The following is a 19,282-nucleotide window of genomic DNA, read 5'->3' on the forward strand; positions in this document are numbered from 1 at the left end:
AGTCTACAATTACAGAAAAACAAAGAATACAATAAAGGTTTAGCTTACTTCAAACCCTTCCATTTTTCGAATCTAGCATTGTATAGCTTTATCACACAGTACAGCGGTATGAGGTGTACCATACACCAGCACACATGCACACACATGATATATGTATATATTTAAAACGCAAAGTACAGTGCAAATGAAATAAAGGGGACAAAAACTGTGGCGAGTAATAAAGTTGTAGGAACTTTACTATCAATTCCAACTTTCTGATTTATAACACAACGTTCTTACGATTTACGTCGCTTTTGGGCGGCTGCCCACGGATTACGAAGACTATAAACGCCTGATGACGGCTTACAGGGCATGCAGGCAGGGGCTCCTTGCCTACAGTTCTGCTCAATATCGCTAGAGGCGCTTTAAATGGTCAGCAACCAACATCCGGGACCTTTTGGTATCCACAGCAAACGTTGTAAATACCAAGATGGCGGCCTAAAAGTGGAGACTAACAGCGATTCTACCACTTTTCACCGCAAATTCTCTCGCTGGAATATCATTTTGATACTTTTGTGGCCTTGCTAAGAAGAGGAAGAGCCAGCCAAGATGCCAGAGGGCTCTATCAGGTCCCTGTTGTCGGATATCGGCTGGGACGAGGGCTTCAGTATGCCCGTCGCCAACGTCGACAACAAACGACTGGAAGAAGAGGTAAGATTCGATTTCGAATGTTTTGAATGCTTTATTAATTTTTCTGTGTCATATGTAACCGGATCAATCACATTCTACTTAAACTTAATGTTAACACACGCCGAGTTATACTTTTCTGCTACGCCTAACAAAACAAAAAAAGACAGAGCGCTAAAAAAAGATACAGAACATTTTTTTAAAGAAAGCAAAAGCGTAGATAGCCGTGGCGACTAACGAAGGGAGTTTTTTCTTGATAGTAATATCAAGAAAAACTCCCTTCGTTAGTCGCCACGGCTAAAGCGAAGACAGAGTAGAATCGATAGTCAATAGTTTTACACGATTTAAGACGATTTATAGTGAACATGACCATTGTGTGCTGACTTTTGCTATATATATATATAGCCCAATTTATTTGTTAAATGAAAAACTTTAATCAGATTCAGAGAAAAGGATGGTCTGTTTCTTGAAAAAAATGGATATGTACAAGACGACAGTTTCAGAGGAACCTCCACTTTATCTTTTTTCAGGAATCTTTACGATGGTCAAGACTTACTCTCCCTCCACTTGTATCTTCCTCTTCTTTCATGTTATCTTGCTCCCTACATCTTTTTCATGTACATATCCCATTCCAAAGTGATTCATTTGTTCTGACGTAAATTTCACAACTGTATGTCCACTAATGTTGTACTTATGAAATTGTCCCCCTCGACAGATCACAAGGAAGCAGCGTGAACTGGTCCGCTTCCAGCAGGAGTCGGAACAACATGAAGACCGTATCCACGCCATGAGGGCGCACTTCAAGAACGTGCAGCAAGAGCTCTCCCACACACAGGTGTGTTAATGAATCTCCTCCTGTGAAAGACCTCCCCCCCAATTAGCTAGGTGTGAGTGGAAAAAATGTCCTCCCAAACCATGTGACCAACCCATCTTATTTGTTTTGTTGAAAACCTGTTCAAAACATCTAGATTATGTCAGTAATGGAAAATGAAATTCATCTTATGAAAGCTCTTTTTAAAAAATTTGACAGTCGCATTGTGGCTGTAAAGATGCACAAATTTACATCTACTCTAACCTCCCACCAATTACACTCTGCGATGAATTACAGTGGTGTAGAATTGCATAAAATCTAAATGGCTAAAAAGGGAATGCAAACTTCCCTTCTTAATTAGATGACAACCATGATGGTTAATGTACTATAGTCTATTACTATCAATACAACATAGTTTGATGTATGACAATGTGGAATGTAAGCTTTTGGTTTTATTGTGCGACACAGGGTCTCTGTCGTGCCCGAGATAACGAGATCGAGACGGAGGATCACATGAAGCAGATCGCGGAGCGTGAGGAGGGACGTCTGGGACAGGAGATCACCCGACTGACCAACGAGAAAACAGAACTGTTGGAGAAGAAAAATGTCTTTGAGGTATCTTGTCCAAATTTTCCCCTAAACAATGTCCACAATTATAGCATATTACATAATCTTGTGCACTTGTTTTTATTAAGCATTCTATTTTCGTTTAGATATTAAAGTTGACAGTTGAACCAGTGCCTGGATCAGGACATATACACTTGTTGGAAATAGTGCCACCTACCAACAATGTATTGAACTGCATACCCTACAAACATAGTTTTTGTTTGAAAGGATATGAATAGTTCTTCCCTGAATGTCTATATAGTTAGCAAGAAATAGAGTCTAACACACCTTTTGTTTGTTTCTTTGTTGTTTAGAACACAATATTTAGACAGACGCAGCGGTTGGAGGAGCTGAAAGCGCAGATGAACTGGAACCAACAAGCGCTGGAGGCGTGGCTGGAGGAGTCGGCACGGAAGGACGAGGATGCCATGACGCTCGCCAAATACACGCGCCAGGACGACGCCAAGGGGAAGGAGCTCTCCCTCCGGATGGAGCGCATGACGGAAGAAATGATCCGCAAGAGGAGGATGTTAGACCACGAGACAACAGAGACACTCACCGCCCAGGTACATTATGTAACAGGAACATAAAAGATTGGAGGCAAATAATTGAGACAACCTCAATTCACATAGTTCCCGTTTAGAACTTTATTCAAGCCCACGCCCAGATTAGTTTCACCTTGTGTGAGGCTTTCTTAATGGTTAGGGCTTTGGCTTGTAGGAAAATGAAAGATTGATGAAAATTATGTTTTCTATAACTGATATCATAGCAAAATACTATGATTACAAATTGCTTATAATCACATATACAGTGTCATGGCGTAGTCTCAGAATGCCCTTGAGATGATATGCAACAAGTGAAATGATTTTATCACAAAATGGCTTGAAATACGTTTTTCTAAGGCTTCCATACATTAGCACACTTTTCTAAGGTTGTATATTGATGGATGCAAAGTTAAAGCAGTTGGTTTTGGATTTTTTTTTCCTGTTAAGATTGAGCTAGACAAGACGGCAGAAGAGTTTCGGAAGGCTCACGAGACCCGCCAGGACTTGATCCACCAATGGGAGCAGACTATAGAGCAGATGCAGAAGCGAGACCGAGAAATGGACGCCAACGCTGCCGTAAGTAAACCATGAGATTCCCGTACTTTCGATGAACTACAACCTTTTGCAGACCAATACAGGCACATTCATTAGCGTAAAGCATAATGTGTACAATGTACATGTCAAATCTTCATGGTATGCCAAAAAAATGTGAAAACTATCATCAGTTATTTGAAAAATAATATGAGTTTTAAAAAAGGGCTGATATTGGCAGATATGAATAGGCTTTAATAATAATATACAGGTTTTTATTTTATCACAACTTATTTACTGAGGATTGGGAAGCAAGCTTTTCATACTTATATGAATGTCTTTATATCTATAGACATAATAGGCAGGTATAGACATGTATGTCTACATGTACTTATTGGTGCGTTATTCAAGTCAAACATTTCATTCCATAGGAGCTAGCCCGAGTTAAAGCTGAAGTACGCGGTGCGGAAGACACCATCAAGGAAAAACAGAGCTTTCTCGAAAACGAGACCGAGAACAACAAGGAGATGGAGAAGAAGATTGGCGCCTCGGAGCGTCTGGCGGCAAAGCTGCGTCTGGAGTACCAGGATCTGGAGACACAACGTATTCAGTTCCAGGATGAGGTATTAGACTCACTCCCTGACCAGATTTACTTACTGTTCACAGGCGCCACCTTGTGGTTTTTGACAATACTGCAAGTATGACAAGTCAGAAAAGAGCAGCATTTGAAGTGTAAAGATTTATCTCTATATTGTCATATTTACCTACGGAAAATAAAACTAAAAGATACTCAACTGGCCATGCTACATACACATATAACCTTTTAAAATTCTAAATCTACAGTGCAGAAATAACATCATTTCGCATAATTTTTCAGTTGGAGACACTGAAGTACACTGTTGAGAGGACAGCCTCAGATTTGGACAGCATGCGGACTCAGGTCACCAACCTACGAAAGGACGTGGAGGACAAAAACGACAGGTAAGAACACTGGTGTGAGACAGTATATATAGCAACAGCAAAATATGGGGGTGCACTCTCTTTTCTTTCTTTTACCTCGTTGATTTAATCATTTTTATGTCTTAGTTCGTAACTTCTTTGTCTGTTACCTTCAGGTTGAGGGCTGCTCAAGAGCTTCGTGAACAGCTGACAGAGAAGCTAAAGATCACGACAGAGTCGGAACTGAGCGCGGAAGAACGTGCCCTGCGCATGGACGAGCTTCTACGCGAGGAGGAACTTCAGATCAAGGACATCGAGACGGACCTGGGCAGGCTGAGGGAAGTACAGTTCAAACGGACCCAGGAACTCCACAACGCTAGGCAGCAAGAACGGCACACGCACGCTGAGATCACGGTTAGTATATTCAAATCATAATATTTACAAATCATAATATATACAAATCATAATATTTACGAATCATAATATTTACAAATCATAATATATACAAATCATGATATTTACAAATCATAATATACAAATCATGATCATAATATTTACTGTTAGATGTACTTTCCTTTATACAAGAATACATTAGTATCGAATCTAGACTGTAGTATGTTAAGCTTTTTCATCAATGGTCTCACATGGAGGTTTCATTCCACTCTCTATCCCAGGGTGCCAGAGCGGCAAGCCGGAACTTGACCAGCCGTTTGAACAAGCTAGACCATGATTCCTTGCAGCAGCAGGAAATCATCTACAACCAGGTAAGAAAATAGACGTCGTCAACACTGCCTCGGCCTTCAAAAATTCTTTCTTTGCCTCTTTTCATATAGATCTACAATCTGTTGTGCAATAACAATGGAATCAGCTGGTTGGGAAAAATGAGATGTTACGGAGAAGTCTTTTAATGTAGTTATCTTCAAACGATCATAAGAATTTTAATTGAATATGGGTCATTGGGGAACTTTGTGTACAATAATTGAAAAATAAATCAACCAACATTTGTCAGGCAATTCGCAAATTCATTACATGTAGTATCATGATGATCATGGTGCAAAAGTGAATTGTCTTTGATGTTTTGAGCACTATGAATGTTAATTTCCTTTTGCAAATATATATTAGAAGTCTTAGATAAAGAACCTAATAATCATGTATTTTGTTTTTCTTTGTTTTTCAGGACTTCCAGATTCAGCAGTTGGAACGTCGTATCAACCGCATGATGGGAGAGAGTAGCCACGATGAGAAGATACAGCTGGAGGCCAAGATCAAAGAACTGCTGGAGGTCCTGGACAACAGGAACACCACTCACACCCTGCTGACTACCCAGCTGAAACGACTGCAGGTAACCCCACTTCTGACACCATTTTGCGATTCCTCAGCTGTTCAGGGTTCAGGATCAAGGATTAGACTCAAGGAGGATGATTCTCACTATAATTTCAATCAGTCAGACGTTCTCAATCCATGGTCTGTGGTCAGGAGAAGAAATATTAATGTAAAAATTAGTTTTTTTTCCTCTGACCTCTATGCCTTGGCCTATTCCATTGGTAATGATGGGTGAAAAAAAGGAAAAAGAGCATAGTTGGCAGGGATTTAAGTTCGCGGTAGGTACAAAATGGAGTGTTTCCGGTGGTTTTCAGTTGAAACTACATATACCATCATGGGGGTTTTACTGTATAAAGGGAGATGTTAATGGTAACTGGTTTGAAGTTTGTGGTAAGGAGGTCACCTTTAGGAATACAAAATTATAACCACGGCAAACATTTTCCCCTTCATAGTACAACATAATTAGCTGCCTAAGATGGGGTATTAGATAATGATTGGAATTGGTAGCTGTCTCCCTTTCGCATGTAAAACACATCTGATACAAAACTGGTTTTGTCTTTATCAAAATATGATGCTGTATTGATCTCTGATTAGACTGATTGATTATTTTCCCAGGACGATATCCGCCGACAGAAGCGTGATCTGGAGATCCGTGGATCGGAATGTGCCGATCTCACCTCCAAGATCGAGGAGCTGGAACTCTACAACAACAGCTCACAGAGAGTCCTGCGCAACCTCAACAAAGAAAAACAGGTAAAGAAATCATCCCATGCAGTTCAAGAAAAGCTGCTAGGGGGCTAAAACCTACATGTATGTCACTTCTTCATGCAGGAAAGCTCATCTTTGTTGGTAGAATCAAAGTTTTACACTTCTTCCCAAAGTTTTACACTTCTTCACTTCTTCAAGAGCTATTTATCATGATTATAGAATCATGACCATTGCATAACTCGAGATATCAAAAGCAGAAGTCCTCCTACAATTCCATTGAAAGTCACAAAGGGGGCCAATAATTTAATCCGTGGAACATTGGGCTGTTCATATTTTAATCATGTCTTTATTTTGCTAACACCTATCAACACACCAGATATCATAAAGATCCCTCCAAAACCTCTCAAGTTGGGCTGTTCATATTTTACAGACAGACACATGCTCACAGAATCATAACCTTCTTGGCAATGGTAAAAATGAACTCATCCTGGAATAAGGCATACTTTTATGCTGTAATAATACATAATTTTTCCCATTATTTGGCTTCAAATCTTGTGCAGCATTTGAATACACTTTCCCTTTTTCTTTGGTAGGATCTGATGGTGGATGAGAATATTCTGAAGCTGGAGATCAAGAGGCTGAGAGACATGCTGCACAGCAAGGCGGACACCGTCTTCTCATTGGAGAAGAGGAGGCTGCAGCTGGAAACGGTAGGTTTCATGATGATAATGGTGTCTATTTTCGTAAGGACATGTTGCAGGTAACATCTTTGAAGAGCAATGTGTGAATTGCACTGTTTTAGCAATGGTTTTTGATAAAAAAGGTACATACATATGATACAATTACAAATATCCTATGCGAATGTAACTAACTGATGATTATGGTAACAACTAACACTCAAAGAAATATTCTAGAATACTGTTTAAATTTGTAAAGGTTTCTTTAACATTCATGCATTAAAGTCGATTATTATGTTGTAGTGAAAAGGTCATAAGGCTCAAACCATTCTCTGTCTTATACAATAATTGGTAATTCTTATGGACTGTTATTAAAAATGACCGCTGGCTGTCTAGTCATTGTTATAAGTAAATTCACACTTTTGCAGCTGTATCACAAATGGGAAGTTTGTTTGTACAAGGCAGAAGTCTCTGATTGGTCAATTGGCACTGTACAGGTAATTCAACTCTGGGGATTTCTGGGATATTTCCCACAACCCCATGGAATTCTAGGAGATGACCTTTAACCCTACTTTGCATATTTGCCATATGTAGGCCATGAAAGAGCGCAGGGAGGAGATCAACGTGCACAGGGACATGTTGGCGGCTCAGCAGAAGGCCGCGGAGGAAGAACGGCAGACGATCAGCGCGGAGCTTCACGACCGGATCTCCAAGATCGACAAGCTGCGGAAGCGCTACGAGATCCTGATGGTCGCCATGGCCCCGCCCGAGGGTGAGGAGGAAAGGTCGCAGGCATACTATGTCATCAAGGTCGGTACACTTTTAAAGCACCTTTTTTCAAAGTTCAATGGCTTAACAAAAGTTTAGTAATAGTACTAATACATAAAAAGTCATTGGTTGGAACTTTGTATATACCAAGATGGGCAGGAGTTTGAAAGAAAATAGAATTCTAATTCTATCCATTTGGCCTAGCTCTTATTTCTGAGCCATTATGATGTGAACTTCAAGTCAATTTTTTTCAATCATCTCCAGCTATGAATTTAATGTATATCATTAAGAAGTGTTGACATATGATCAGTACATGCATCTTGACACTCCTTCTTGCTTTGGGAAAGAAAATCTACATGCAACTCTTAGCACTTTGAGTAAGGTTGTTTTTAATTTTCTGTCTTCAAATTTAGGCAGCACAAGAGAAGGAGGAGCTACAGAGGGACGGGGATGAATTGGACGCCAAAATCCGCAAGGCCGAGAAAGAGATCCGTGCCTTGGAGAACACGCTGAAACTCATGAACAACCGCAACGAGACCTACCGCAAGTCCTTCCAGAAGGTCACCGAGACAAGTAAGTAAAAACACTCTCTTTTTAGCAAGTCCTTCCAGAAGGTCACCGAGACAAGTGAGTAACGCTCACTTTTAACTTTTGTGTTTGAAAACTGTGATAGCTTTGACTAAGCATACCACCAGTTCCTAATAAGTAATATTGATATAATACATTTGTCACTTTAATCTTCACTCATTCACAAAGTATCCTAAAATCTTCTGTAATCAAGTTTGTGTGATTGACCCATGAAATGGCAGGTAAAGGTAGTCCCCATAGCCTCTTTGAGGCCATAGGGGCAGCGGGTTGTTATCCACTACATGTATGTCTTGGGCATGGCATGACCCATCCCTCTCCTTCCATCACCCAACTGAAGTCAGGTGCCCATTTTCACACCTGGGTGGAGTGAAGAAAGTCGTGCAAAGTGCCTCTCCCAATGCAAGGACACAACGTCACGCCAGAAATGCCAGGAATAGAACCCATGACCTCTCACTCTCATGTCTTCTATCTTATTTACTCAGACAGTCGCCACCACTGAAAGCATGGGGCAAAATAGCATTTAACCTTCTGCCCTCAATGAGTGCCTCATTGAACCGCATGATCCAGACACAATGGTAGAATAGCTTGCAAAAGCTAAATTGTCAAAGAAACAGAGTCTTTGCTAAACATTTTTTGTGGTATAGGTGAAGAATATGAAGAGAAGCAGCAGCTTGACGAACAACTCCGGGCCGTCATGGACAAGTACAAGTACAAGCGGCGCCAGATCCGGGAGCTGAACGAGGACGTCCAGACCATGTCCAGTACGCTGGAGAACCTCCAGCGTGACGAGGCCGCATACGGAAACCTGGCCGACGAGAAGCAGAGCAAAGTCCTGCAGCTGAAACGCGACCTCGATGAACAGAGGACCAAGATTGAAAGGGTTGAAAAACAGGTATGGCAAATGTAATACTTATTTCTTAGACAATGATTTAAAGCAAGGCAGATTTAATGAATTTAATCCATTTTTCAGACACTTCAGTCCATTATTATGTTGCTTTTTTGTGTGTTCAAAATTTTGTTTGTTACTTGCTTTGGCTTGCGCCTTTAGATATGTAAGATGGAATGGACGATATTTGATTTCTCTTCCTGCAGTGTGCAAGGTACGCCAGGGAAATCCGCGCAGCAAAGAAGACCAAGGGACAAACACATGAAGAGGTAAGGACAGGCTTTTTTCAAATGTATTCCCTTGAAAGAAATACTGTATATCACAACACATTTTGTCTTAGCTGCATATACAAAGTAAGTCCTGTTATGAAATATTCTAACTTGAACATTTGTTGTGCAGCGTGATATGGACCTGCGCGAGCTGCGTGACTTTAACCAGGGCGTGATGCGACAGATGGCGACCGTCGGGTCCGCCTACCAAGACCTGTCATCCATCATCAACCTCTACTTCCAACAGGTGAGTTTAACGTTACGTCTTTCAAACCACACCTAACTTAAAGGCATCCAGAGCATTTTATGAGGCTTGAAACTTGAATAATAAAACTCCAATTTCTAGTCATTCCTACACATAGTAAGTTTCAATAACACAATACCATTACATATCAACATTAAAGGAGCAAAGATACAATGTCGTTGTGTGGTGAGAACTGATAGAAAATCCAAGCCCTAATAGACTGATCCTAACTGTCCATCACAATTAGCGGTTCGACCAATGAGAGAGTGGCTGCATGTCCGTCAAATATTTGCATCTTTATGTTTTAATTTTGCATTTCTACGATTTGACGGAGGTGGGCGGTGCTATGGTATCGGTCTATTTACACCAGGCGCGTGAAACTAAAAGATCACCATGTAGCTTATTTTTGTGCCGCTTTTGGGCACTTTTGATAAGAAATCCGCACGTAAATGTGGTCAACAGTGGCATTAAATGTCAATTTCATAAAGATTACAGCAACTAGAATATTTCCAGTTTTCAAGCCTCATGAAATGCTCTGGGTGCCTTTAATGTATAACAAAGTTACTATACATATTTTTCACAACGAAAGAGTTACAACAGCCGATGTTTCAGTGACCATCTGTCACCTTCCTCAGGGCATTACTGACTGGTTCTACATGCACTGCAGCTAGGTGTCTCTGCTAACAGTGTTAAGAATGCAGTTCCAAACATAAAGTACATCTATATTATCACAGATACATGTCTACTTAGATATAGTCACACCTGTCTACTTAGATATCGTGACAGCCAGCTGCAGTGCGAAGTACAATAGTTGTTTGATAGCTTTTGTGTTTTACTATGTGATTTACAAAGTAAATTGTCTAAGAATAGGTTAAGAGTTGACCAAAATTTAGACTTATGTTTTACTGTGTCACTACTAATGATTTTTTCCCTTTCTGTACCTTTCCCCCACCCCCAGGCTGGGTTGTCCCCTCCCCCCTCAGGTCCGAGCAGCAGAGCTAGTTCCCGTCCGACCTCTTCTCGCAGCTCACAGCTCTCCGCAAGGTAATCATCTCAAAAATTTGTAATAAAAAAAACTTACTATTTCAAAACTATTTTGATCTGTAGATAGAAATTGAAGGATTTTGTGTAAACAGTACAGTGTGTATAATATTATGTACAATGCCTGTGTCTGTGTGTACAACAAACAATTCATTTTGTATCTTTGTATCTAAACATAATTCAAAGCAGTAGCAAAAAATAGCAAATAGATGGTGACTTTTCAGACGTTTAAAAGTCCTAGTTACAGTATGATATTAAGCATTTCCAACAGCGGGTTACAAAATGTACCTACTGGTATTGTTTTAACCCTCCTCCACCCGAGGGTCCTCCAGAAGGTTGCATGAGGTCTAGAAATCCAAAAATCCCAGAGTTTTCTTTTCTTTTTCATTCAGGTTTAAATTTGAGATTTGCTATAATTTATTTCTCTGCAAGTCTGCAATGTTTCCAAAGTAATTGTACAATTAAGTGAAGTTTGCATCTTTTTAAGCAGTCTTAAAATGAATCAATGAACCTTTAGTCCACAAATCTTGAAGTTTTCCAGATGTGTCCCTAACGGGGAGTGTATGATTCCAGGCCATCGGTTCGATCGGCCCCTTTGGATGGCAGAAACTTAAAGACCCCCACTCAAGTAGACCTGAGTTTGGGGTTGAATGCCAAGGATACCACAAGGAGAAAACAGTCATCCAAGACCCCACAGGCTTGGTAACCACTGGCTTGGGTGTCTTTTATCAGCCCTATATGTATATTGCAAAATTTCAGCTTTTCCGTTTGCATGGCTTTGAAATACTAGTACCCACTTTAGCCATGCATAATATTAGACAATTCATCAAAATAAATGTGATGCATGGCAAGGCACACAATGCATTAAGTGTGCTGCAGTAGGTGCATGTGACTTTACTTTGCATGGAAGTGTCTGACATGCACCTGTTGAAAAAAGCCCAACTTGTTCACACTAAGTCTGGCTTGGGTGATACAATTTTCCCCCATATACAATGTACATGTATACTTAGGACAGTATAGATTATACATACAGGCGCTACACAAATGCCAATATGGATAAGTCCCAAAAATTCAAAACATATAAATTCCTGGTCTTATTTTCCAACTTTCTGTCCCTGTATTAAGTTCACAGAATATGATCATGATAATAAGATATACATTTTCCTTGTCTATATACATGTGTACATGCATTAAAGCATTGCATGGTTGCATGACATTGTCTTCAAAGGCTGTAGCAGCATGTTGCTTTCATGACATCGTTACGTAACAACATTTGTATAGCATATTTTCTTCTCTGTTGTGTCTGTAGTAGTAGTATTATAATATATTCAAAATGGGCATAGAATCCTAAAAGGAGAAAAAAAGAGCCGATCTGTAGAAAAAAATTGTTTTGATTAAAATATGAACATTCCCAAAACAAGTTGGTTAATCTAAAGGAGAAAAGATCATGTTTTCATCCACAAAATTTGCTTCAAATCAGCTTTTAGATCTTAACCAGGCAAACCAGACTTGAGATCTTTGATTGAAAAAAAAAACATTTTGATGAAAGCATTGAACAAATAAGAATCATTTAGCAGTTATCACGTTTCAGGGTTGACAGATTTTTGCACTTGAAGAATTATGTGAGAAAATTTGCCATTAACTGTTTCTGACTTCCCTCTCTTCCATAGGACGTCGTCCTCTGCTCGGTCTGGACCTGCAAGCCGTGCAAGCGTGACATCACCAAAACAGGTCGACCTGGGAATGGGTCTGGCAATTTCAGGGAGCGCGAGATCACCGCACAGCTCACGACCAGCCAGCGCGGGAAGCAGCGCAAGTAGCCGTGGCAGTGCCAGGAGGTAGACGTTCGCCTTGAACTGTCGTTTTGAGATTTCAGCGAAAACTTCATGACAAGGAAAGGTTTTCCTGATTACACCACTTCACACCATGCACTAAAATTGTCTACTTGCGTGTAAGAAAATATTCATACAAAAAAGAGAAGCAATTTTGAAAATTAAGAACACTTTTATTGTAAAGGAAATATCAAGACCTATGAAATAAAGGGTTGGTGTTTCCTTCTTTAAAAACAGAAGATATTATAATGATCTTTATTTGTGAAATGATCGAGGGAAAAAATGCTTCTTGTATCACATCATAGAATGTATGCTTTACAAAATGCCAGATGAAAGCATTGTAAAGTATCAGGAATATCACATATTGCCTTAAATACACAAAATGCTATCTTTGACTGAAAATCATCTTTAGAAAAAAGTCAACAACTCTTTTGAAACTTACAACGACTGTATATTTTTCAGACTTCTGAAGATGTTAAAAATTGTGTTTAGAAATCGTTTTAGCTTTGACGTACTTGTCAATGAAAAATATAGCTTGTTTGATAGTGTAGGTTTCTTGCTGTATATATACATAATACATGTACTTCTTCTGTGTTTGCACCATAAGATGTTAATATCAAAAATCTCCCACAAATTTATTTTCTAAATGCACAATGGTAAGTGATGTTCTTAAAATAAAAAGATTGAATGTGTTGAAACTTTCTGTGACTGATTTCTTAAAGAATATTAAAAGAACATTACAAGAAGTGTAAAACTATGTGACACTGTATACACAGTGTGACCTATATCAGAATTTCTTTACTGACTGTTGCTAGGAACATGCACAGGGCTCGAAATACCGGGTGCAGGTGCGTTTTTGTGCGCCAAAAATTGGAGCTGTGCACCACATTTTTGACTGGTTGTGCCAGTGCAGTGCACCTATAGATTTTGCGTAGGGTTGTGTAGTATTGAACACCACCACAGCATATTCTTTACATTCAAGTGTCACAAAAGATTATAACAGGATTGTTTTATCACTTTGAAAAAGTAAAGCTAGCAATAGCACCTCAAATTAAAGCTGAAGAAAGACAGCAATTCCTGTAAGCAGTATCTGCTGGCTTTCTATTTCATTTCATACTGTGCACACAAAAATTTGGTTAGGTGCCTTAAAATGTATTTCAAGCCCTGATACATATTTCAACAGCTTCACAGACCCATCAATTTCTTCATGTCACTATTGCTGGCAAACTTTGATCTTACAAACTCATTGCGACATTTGCTCCATTTCAAGTTATTGTAAAAACACTTCACTTGAGCAATATCCGCTGCCTGCTCTGTGAACAATAATCCAAGAAATCCCCTCAGCACTCTAACCCAGGTCTTAAGACGAGCCCAAGACGAGAAATCTTGCCAATCAGGAATAATCATCAAATTCCCAGTCTCCCTGGCAACGGCCTGGCGTAAAAGTTCCTCAGAATCAAAATGAGGTTGTGCATTAAGTCGTCTAAAGTCTGAGGCATCTCCACTGACGAAGTAACTCTTAAGGTTAGGGTTGAAATAGTACACAACAGAAGCGACGTTTGACTCATCATGGACAAAGTAGTCACACTTTGCCATCAACAAAATGTCACTAAACACCTGATCCCCTAATTGCTGTCCAGAGCTTTTCTTTGTGAATTTTTTATCCAATGATTCTCCCCTGAAAGCGCTAATGTGCAAGACTCGGTTTTCCCCAAACTTGGACTTGAATTCCTCAATAACTTCGTCAAGATCAGAAGCCAGGAATATGCGGATCTCTCTACCGGAGTTTGCTGCGCCGATGTCTTTTATGAGATGTTGCACGACTTGGACAAAGTCTTTCAGTTTTGGAGGCATCTGGTGAAAGAGTGCCATCTCTTCAGTGTGAGCTGCTTTCAGTCTCACGTGGACACCTGTAAAAACAATCACACCATATTAATGTTTGAGCTATAAGGAGTGTGTGTGTATGTGTGTGTGTGTGAAACTATGCAAAGTTCATGCACATTGAATACCTTTCGTACAAAAAGAAAAACGGAAAAGCCATGTTTATAATACAACAGTTACTACATTTATACATATTCGTTTTGCTTCAGTATACGTTTAAATGATGAAATCCTTTGCGCTGCAACCAACATACAATTAAAAATCTATTTCCACATTTAGGGCAAAGAGGAAAGCTAACCAAAAGGGCTATTTGGTTTATGTACTGTTCAAAAGATGCATATTGCATAGCAGTTGACAAATTCCTTGACCTAAATTCAATGTTTCTCTCTCTCACTCTTTCAGTCTTTGATATGTCCTAAATCCCTATCACTTGTAGGATGTGTATTACTACTAAATGAAGACATTGTAAATGTGATATGTTATGCAAATTAGGCCAACATTTGCATAATCTACATGTATATTCAACTATGTTCACTGTCACATAATTTCCAAATGCCACAAGTAAGAAATTCCAGTTATCTACCAATATGCTTTGGAATTACAGTATTTTCTCATTGATTATGCGAATGAGGTCTTCATTTCCATAACTTTTATCTATCAATGTCCCTTTATTTCTCAGTTACATAATGTTGCATTTTTTAACTGTCGTACCATTGAACGGAGTGGGTTTATAAAATGCCACCATTGATTATGCGAATTAGATTCTGACTTGCATTATCACCATTTCATTATACCAAGTAACACTTTGGCTATCCACTTATAGGAATAAGTATACAGGTTTGGTTTACTGTATATCCCTTTGTGGTTTGACCACCAGCTGTTGGGTCCCTGGGAATACTTGACATATAGTTTCAAAACTAACAGGTGCAAGCTGCCACAACATGCTTAGATTAGAATGGAAATATAGATTTCCCTCATTACTTATGCAAATTAAGTCCCAACTTGCATAATTTGCACTTCATTGTGTACATCTCAGATATACAATGTGTAGTACCTACCTATATTAACACTGTTCGACATGGAGGATTGGTAGAAAGTATCCACGATGTTCTTGACTCGAGCGGCTGGCTGGAGATAACCGGATATGACGTGATTGACAAGAGCCCGGGTCTCTGCTGTTATTGGTTGGAAGTAGTCCGTCACCTTGTTTTCCATGTCGGCAAACCGGAAATCCACCAACTCCCCCATTGCTCCTGATCGAGTCAGGTAAACCTGATTCAAGTCAACAACAACTAAATTAATTACGGGAAGCTGACATAATTTATCAACGGATATATAGATCATTTAACATTTAATCTCACAGCAAGCAAGATTTCTTTCGGTGTAGACTGCAGTTTCCAAGTACATGTATATGTGTATTTTCATTATATCAAGCATCACTTAAGCTATCCACATATAAAAAAAACATGCTTGCTGTCGGGCCCCTGGGGACAGGCCTTCCAGCAGGGGACTATTTGCCCCAGTTTCGCAACTAACAGGTGTTAGGTGCCACAACATGCATGAATCCTATAACACTGTGAATATAAATGTCCTCATTAATTATGCAAATTAAGTCCCAGTTTGCATAATTTGCACCATTTAAGCTACCTGCATACCAAATATCATGGAAATCCGCCGTTCGTTTGTTTAGTTATTCGATCTCATTGGAAGATTTTGACCAAAACGCCCCCGCAGTTCCAGAGCAAGCTGCTAGGGGGCCAAACCTACAGCACTTCTTCCTTAAATCACAAGCTATCTGCCACCAAGACATAAAGACCACAGTACGTTCAACACCTACCGAAGGACAAGCGACAGGAATTCTAGCGGGTCCCATGCAAATCCGAGTCTTCGCTTGCTGCACTATATCTTCATTCCTTCCTGTACGTGTATAAAGGTTACAAGCGTTATGTTCTGAATCTGCATCTATATAGCTCGGTGTAAAACATGTTGCCACGCTTTTATCAAAATACTGTGTATATTCTTTATAGCTAAACTTGACCATAACAACTGTGTTCTAATAACGGTAACCTTTCCATGGATCGAAAGCAACATCTATTCATCAAGTGCAGTACTGTAGCATTCTCCTAGCTCCAGTGTTGCAGTACTGCAACTGCTTCAAATGGGACGCTTTTGATCCATGAAAGGAATCCAGCACAACTAAATATCTCAGTACATACTAATCCAACTGCTTACATATTATTCATAGTTTGATAGATAGCTCAGCTAAACTTCACGATATTTGCTGAGTGCGAGTAGAAAGTCACTACCTTCAAAGTACCAAGTCCAGTAGTTCTGTCCGTTTCCAGGCGGCCCGCAGTAGTCGCACTCTGTCCAAATGACTGTTGGAACGAATCCACGTGCCTGTATGTGAGAAACAAGTCTGATTTTCTGGCCAACTTGATGGTGATATGAAGTTGATTTTGTAGCACTGCCGTGTAATTCTATACTGTAATCAAAAGTACTGTATTGGTATACTGAGTGACTAAACTCTCTCTCTTTCGGTCCGTACTAGAAGACACACTTACAAGACATGTTGTGATGTCGTCTATCGTCTGTAAAACGAGGGAGGCAAACCCAATCCCCGCGCAGCTATCTCCGAGAGAATTTTCGATGACACAGGCGATGCTCTCGTTCTTCCCCTTGGGGTTGTGGTGGATGGCAACTGGTTTAGGGGTCCTCGTCATCACATTCGTTAACTTAATTGCTGAAATGATGATGAAGGCATACAGATAAATTGTCCAATGAATACTATGACGTTTTGTTGTGAAGAGCTACATGTATAACTAGTTCCTATTAGTCTTCGCAAGGCCGATACAAGCAACAAAACATACTTAACGTAAGACAATATTTATACATTTGACAACATTCCTTTATACGTCAACGATGAAGGCAAGACATAAAAGTAATAAGATACAGAAGATAACAATTTCTCAAGCGATTGGGTAGAATTTGTAATGCATAAATCTAATCCAGTTGTTTGAGTAACTTTTGTCTTGTGTGTCTTGTTACCTTTATGTTGAACTTTCTTTTGTATACGTATTTGAATGGCTCTACTATCGCCCATACAAATATTTTCAGAACTCAGATTGTTGTCTAGTCAGTAAATGTTTACGAGAGGTTTAGCCTGAGAATCACGTGTTTTTTTTACGTTCAAGAGTGTAATGCTCAGTATACTACTGGTTTGTTGGTTTTTATAAACAGATAGAGTGTAGCTGAAAGAGTGAGTCGGAAGCATTTTTCACCTTTAACCATCCCAAAGTCTCGAAATGCACTTTACCAGCGGTTGTACTGACATTTTTATGCAAACCTCATCGGGTATGTCACGTGGAAAACTATTTTGTCGGCCCCAGCAAAGTCTTTGACCGAGTGGGCTTTATTACTTGTATTCCGTTTCAGGGAAAGGCAAGTTTCGTATCAAGTAACGTCACACATATTTTCATTTTCAACGTACACGGTTTGTAACGACGAAGATCGTTCTGCTACATTTAATCTTATATCTTTAGTAAAGACAGAACTGGCACGGAACAGTCTAACACCGTGCAGACTACGACACAGACTACAATCTGGTGTTGGATTAAAAATTTGCTAACGTTCACATATTAGTTTAATATGATATAACTCTATTGCACAAAAATCGTACAAGGTACAAAGCATCTACTGGTACTTAACTAGAATTCTATAAGGCTAATCTACATGATACAAGAGTGTATAGTATGGGATCAAAAGATTTTGTATGTAATACACTTTGTAAATCATAACGATTCCTCACCTGTGAAACCAGAAGAAATGTGATCTGCGAAGTGGAAGCATCCGACAGTAGCAAGCAGAAATACAACCCAAATTGTTATCGGCCTGCGGTGTTTCTGCAACATTTTTGACGGAAAACTTTGCTGAATCTTACACAGATCCACCATCCTGTAACGTTACAGAGGGTAGAATGGCTGTACTGACACCTGTTCGACCACTGACACCTGATCGACCAGTTGTCGTATATAGGTCACCCTGGCGCAAAAGGGCAGCCTCTAGACCCTTGCCCCAACGGGTAGAAGTCGACAAACCAAACAACACCCCCCCCTCTCGGTGCTGTACGGCGGCGTCCTGTCGGGTGATAACAGACAGACCAGCAACTAATAAGCTGAACTCATGCATATAAAAATACACGCTTTGAGACAAACCAAGTATGGCTCTAAAAATTTAAAAAGAAAAGAATCAAAATGATACCTAGCGAAACTGTACATCAAATGCGACAGCGAAACTGTCGTAATTGTGTTTTCGTCGAAAATGTCAAGAAAAATTCACATACATTAAAGGTTTTATTGATTTAACCATGCGTTCAAATTGTCTACTTCTGTGTAAGAAATCTACACACACAAAAGAGAGGAAATTTTTTTAAAGGAGGCACACTTTTATTGTAAAGTAAATATCAAAAATGAAGGGTTTGCGTTTCCTACTCTTTTCGAAACAGAAGATATTTTTATCTTTATGTTTGTGAATTCATATAGGGATAAAACACTTTTTACATCACATCATAGAACGTATGCGTTACACTTGTACAAAATTCCAGATGAAAGAGTGGCCTTGTATTGTGTCAGTTAATTCATATTACTCCTTTTGGAAATGTGGTCTTGTTTCTGACTTCCCTCTCTTCTATAGGACGTCATCCTCTGCTCGGTCTGGACCTGCCAGTCGTGCGAGCGTGACGTCACCGAAACAGGTCGACCTGGGAATGGTTCTGGCGGTTTCAGGGAGCACGAGATCACCGCACAGCTCACGACCAGCCAGCGCGGGAAGCAGCGCAAGTAGCCGTGGAAGTGCCAGGAGGTAGACGTTCGCCTTGAACCGTCGTTTTGAGATTTCAGCGAAAACTTCATGACAAGGAAAGGTTTTCCTGATTACACCACTTCACGCCATGCACTAAAATCGTCTAC

The 19,282-nt window shown here is 39.8% G+C and overlaps 2 protein-coding genes across 4 annotated transcripts; one reads left to right on the top strand and one right to left on the bottom strand.

Annotated features, from left to right (window-relative positions):
• Positions 1 to 436: 436 nt before the first annotated feature.
• Positions 437 to 19,209, top strand: LOC136422989 (coiled-coil domain-containing protein 39-like). 3 transcript variants are annotated; one of them, XM_066410962.1, is made up of 20 exons: positions 437 to 690; positions 1,382 to 1,501; positions 1,946 to 2,092; positions 2,398 to 2,649; positions 3,076 to 3,204; positions 3,591 to 3,782; positions 4,037 to 4,140; positions 4,275 to 4,512; positions 4,773 to 4,862; positions 5,276 to 5,440; positions 6,037 to 6,174; positions 6,723 to 6,839; positions 7,401 to 7,616; positions 7,988 to 8,147; positions 8,807 to 9,054; positions 9,255 to 9,317; positions 9,448 to 9,564; positions 10,520 to 10,605; positions 11,176 to 11,304; positions 12,273 to 13,132. In XM_066410962.1, the coding sequence occupies exons 1-20, from the start codon at positions 589 to 591 to the stop codon at positions 12,442 to 12,444; spliced, it is 2,985 nt and encodes a 994-aa protein (XP_066267059.1). In that variant the 5' UTR covers positions 437 to 588; the 3' UTR covers positions 12,445 to 13,132. The 3 variants fall into 3 exon arrangements, with proteins under 3 accessions (XP_066267059.1, XP_066267061.1, XP_066267060.1); XM_066410964.1 differs by lacking the exons at positions 11,176 to 11,304; positions 12,273 to 13,132 and adding an exon at positions 19,008 to 19,209; XM_066410963.1 differs by lacking the exon at positions 11,176 to 11,304.
• Positions 12,676 to 18,292, bottom strand: LOC136422991 (uncharacterized). Its single transcript, XM_066410965.1, has 6 exons — positions 18,124 to 18,292; positions 16,880 to 17,058; positions 16,622 to 16,715; positions 16,153 to 16,232; positions 15,374 to 15,587; positions 12,676 to 14,344 (listed from the first exon to the last, which is right to left on the bottom strand). Exons 1-6 carry the CDS (start codon positions 18,266 to 18,268, stop codon positions 13,620 to 13,622), a joined length of 1,437 nt encoding a protein of 478 aa, XP_066267062.1. The 5' UTR covers positions 18,269 to 18,292; the 3' UTR covers positions 12,676 to 13,619.
• Positions 19,210 to 19,282: the final 73 nt, after the last annotated feature.

Source organism: Branchiostoma lanceolatum, chromosome 17, assembly GCF_035083965.1.
Source record: "Branchiostoma lanceolatum isolate klBraLanc5 chromosome 17, klBraLanc5.hap2, whole genome shotgun sequence".
Classification (NCBI taxonomy): domain Eukaryota; kingdom Metazoa; phylum Chordata; class Leptocardii; order Amphioxiformes; family Branchiostomatidae; genus Branchiostoma; species Branchiostoma lanceolatum.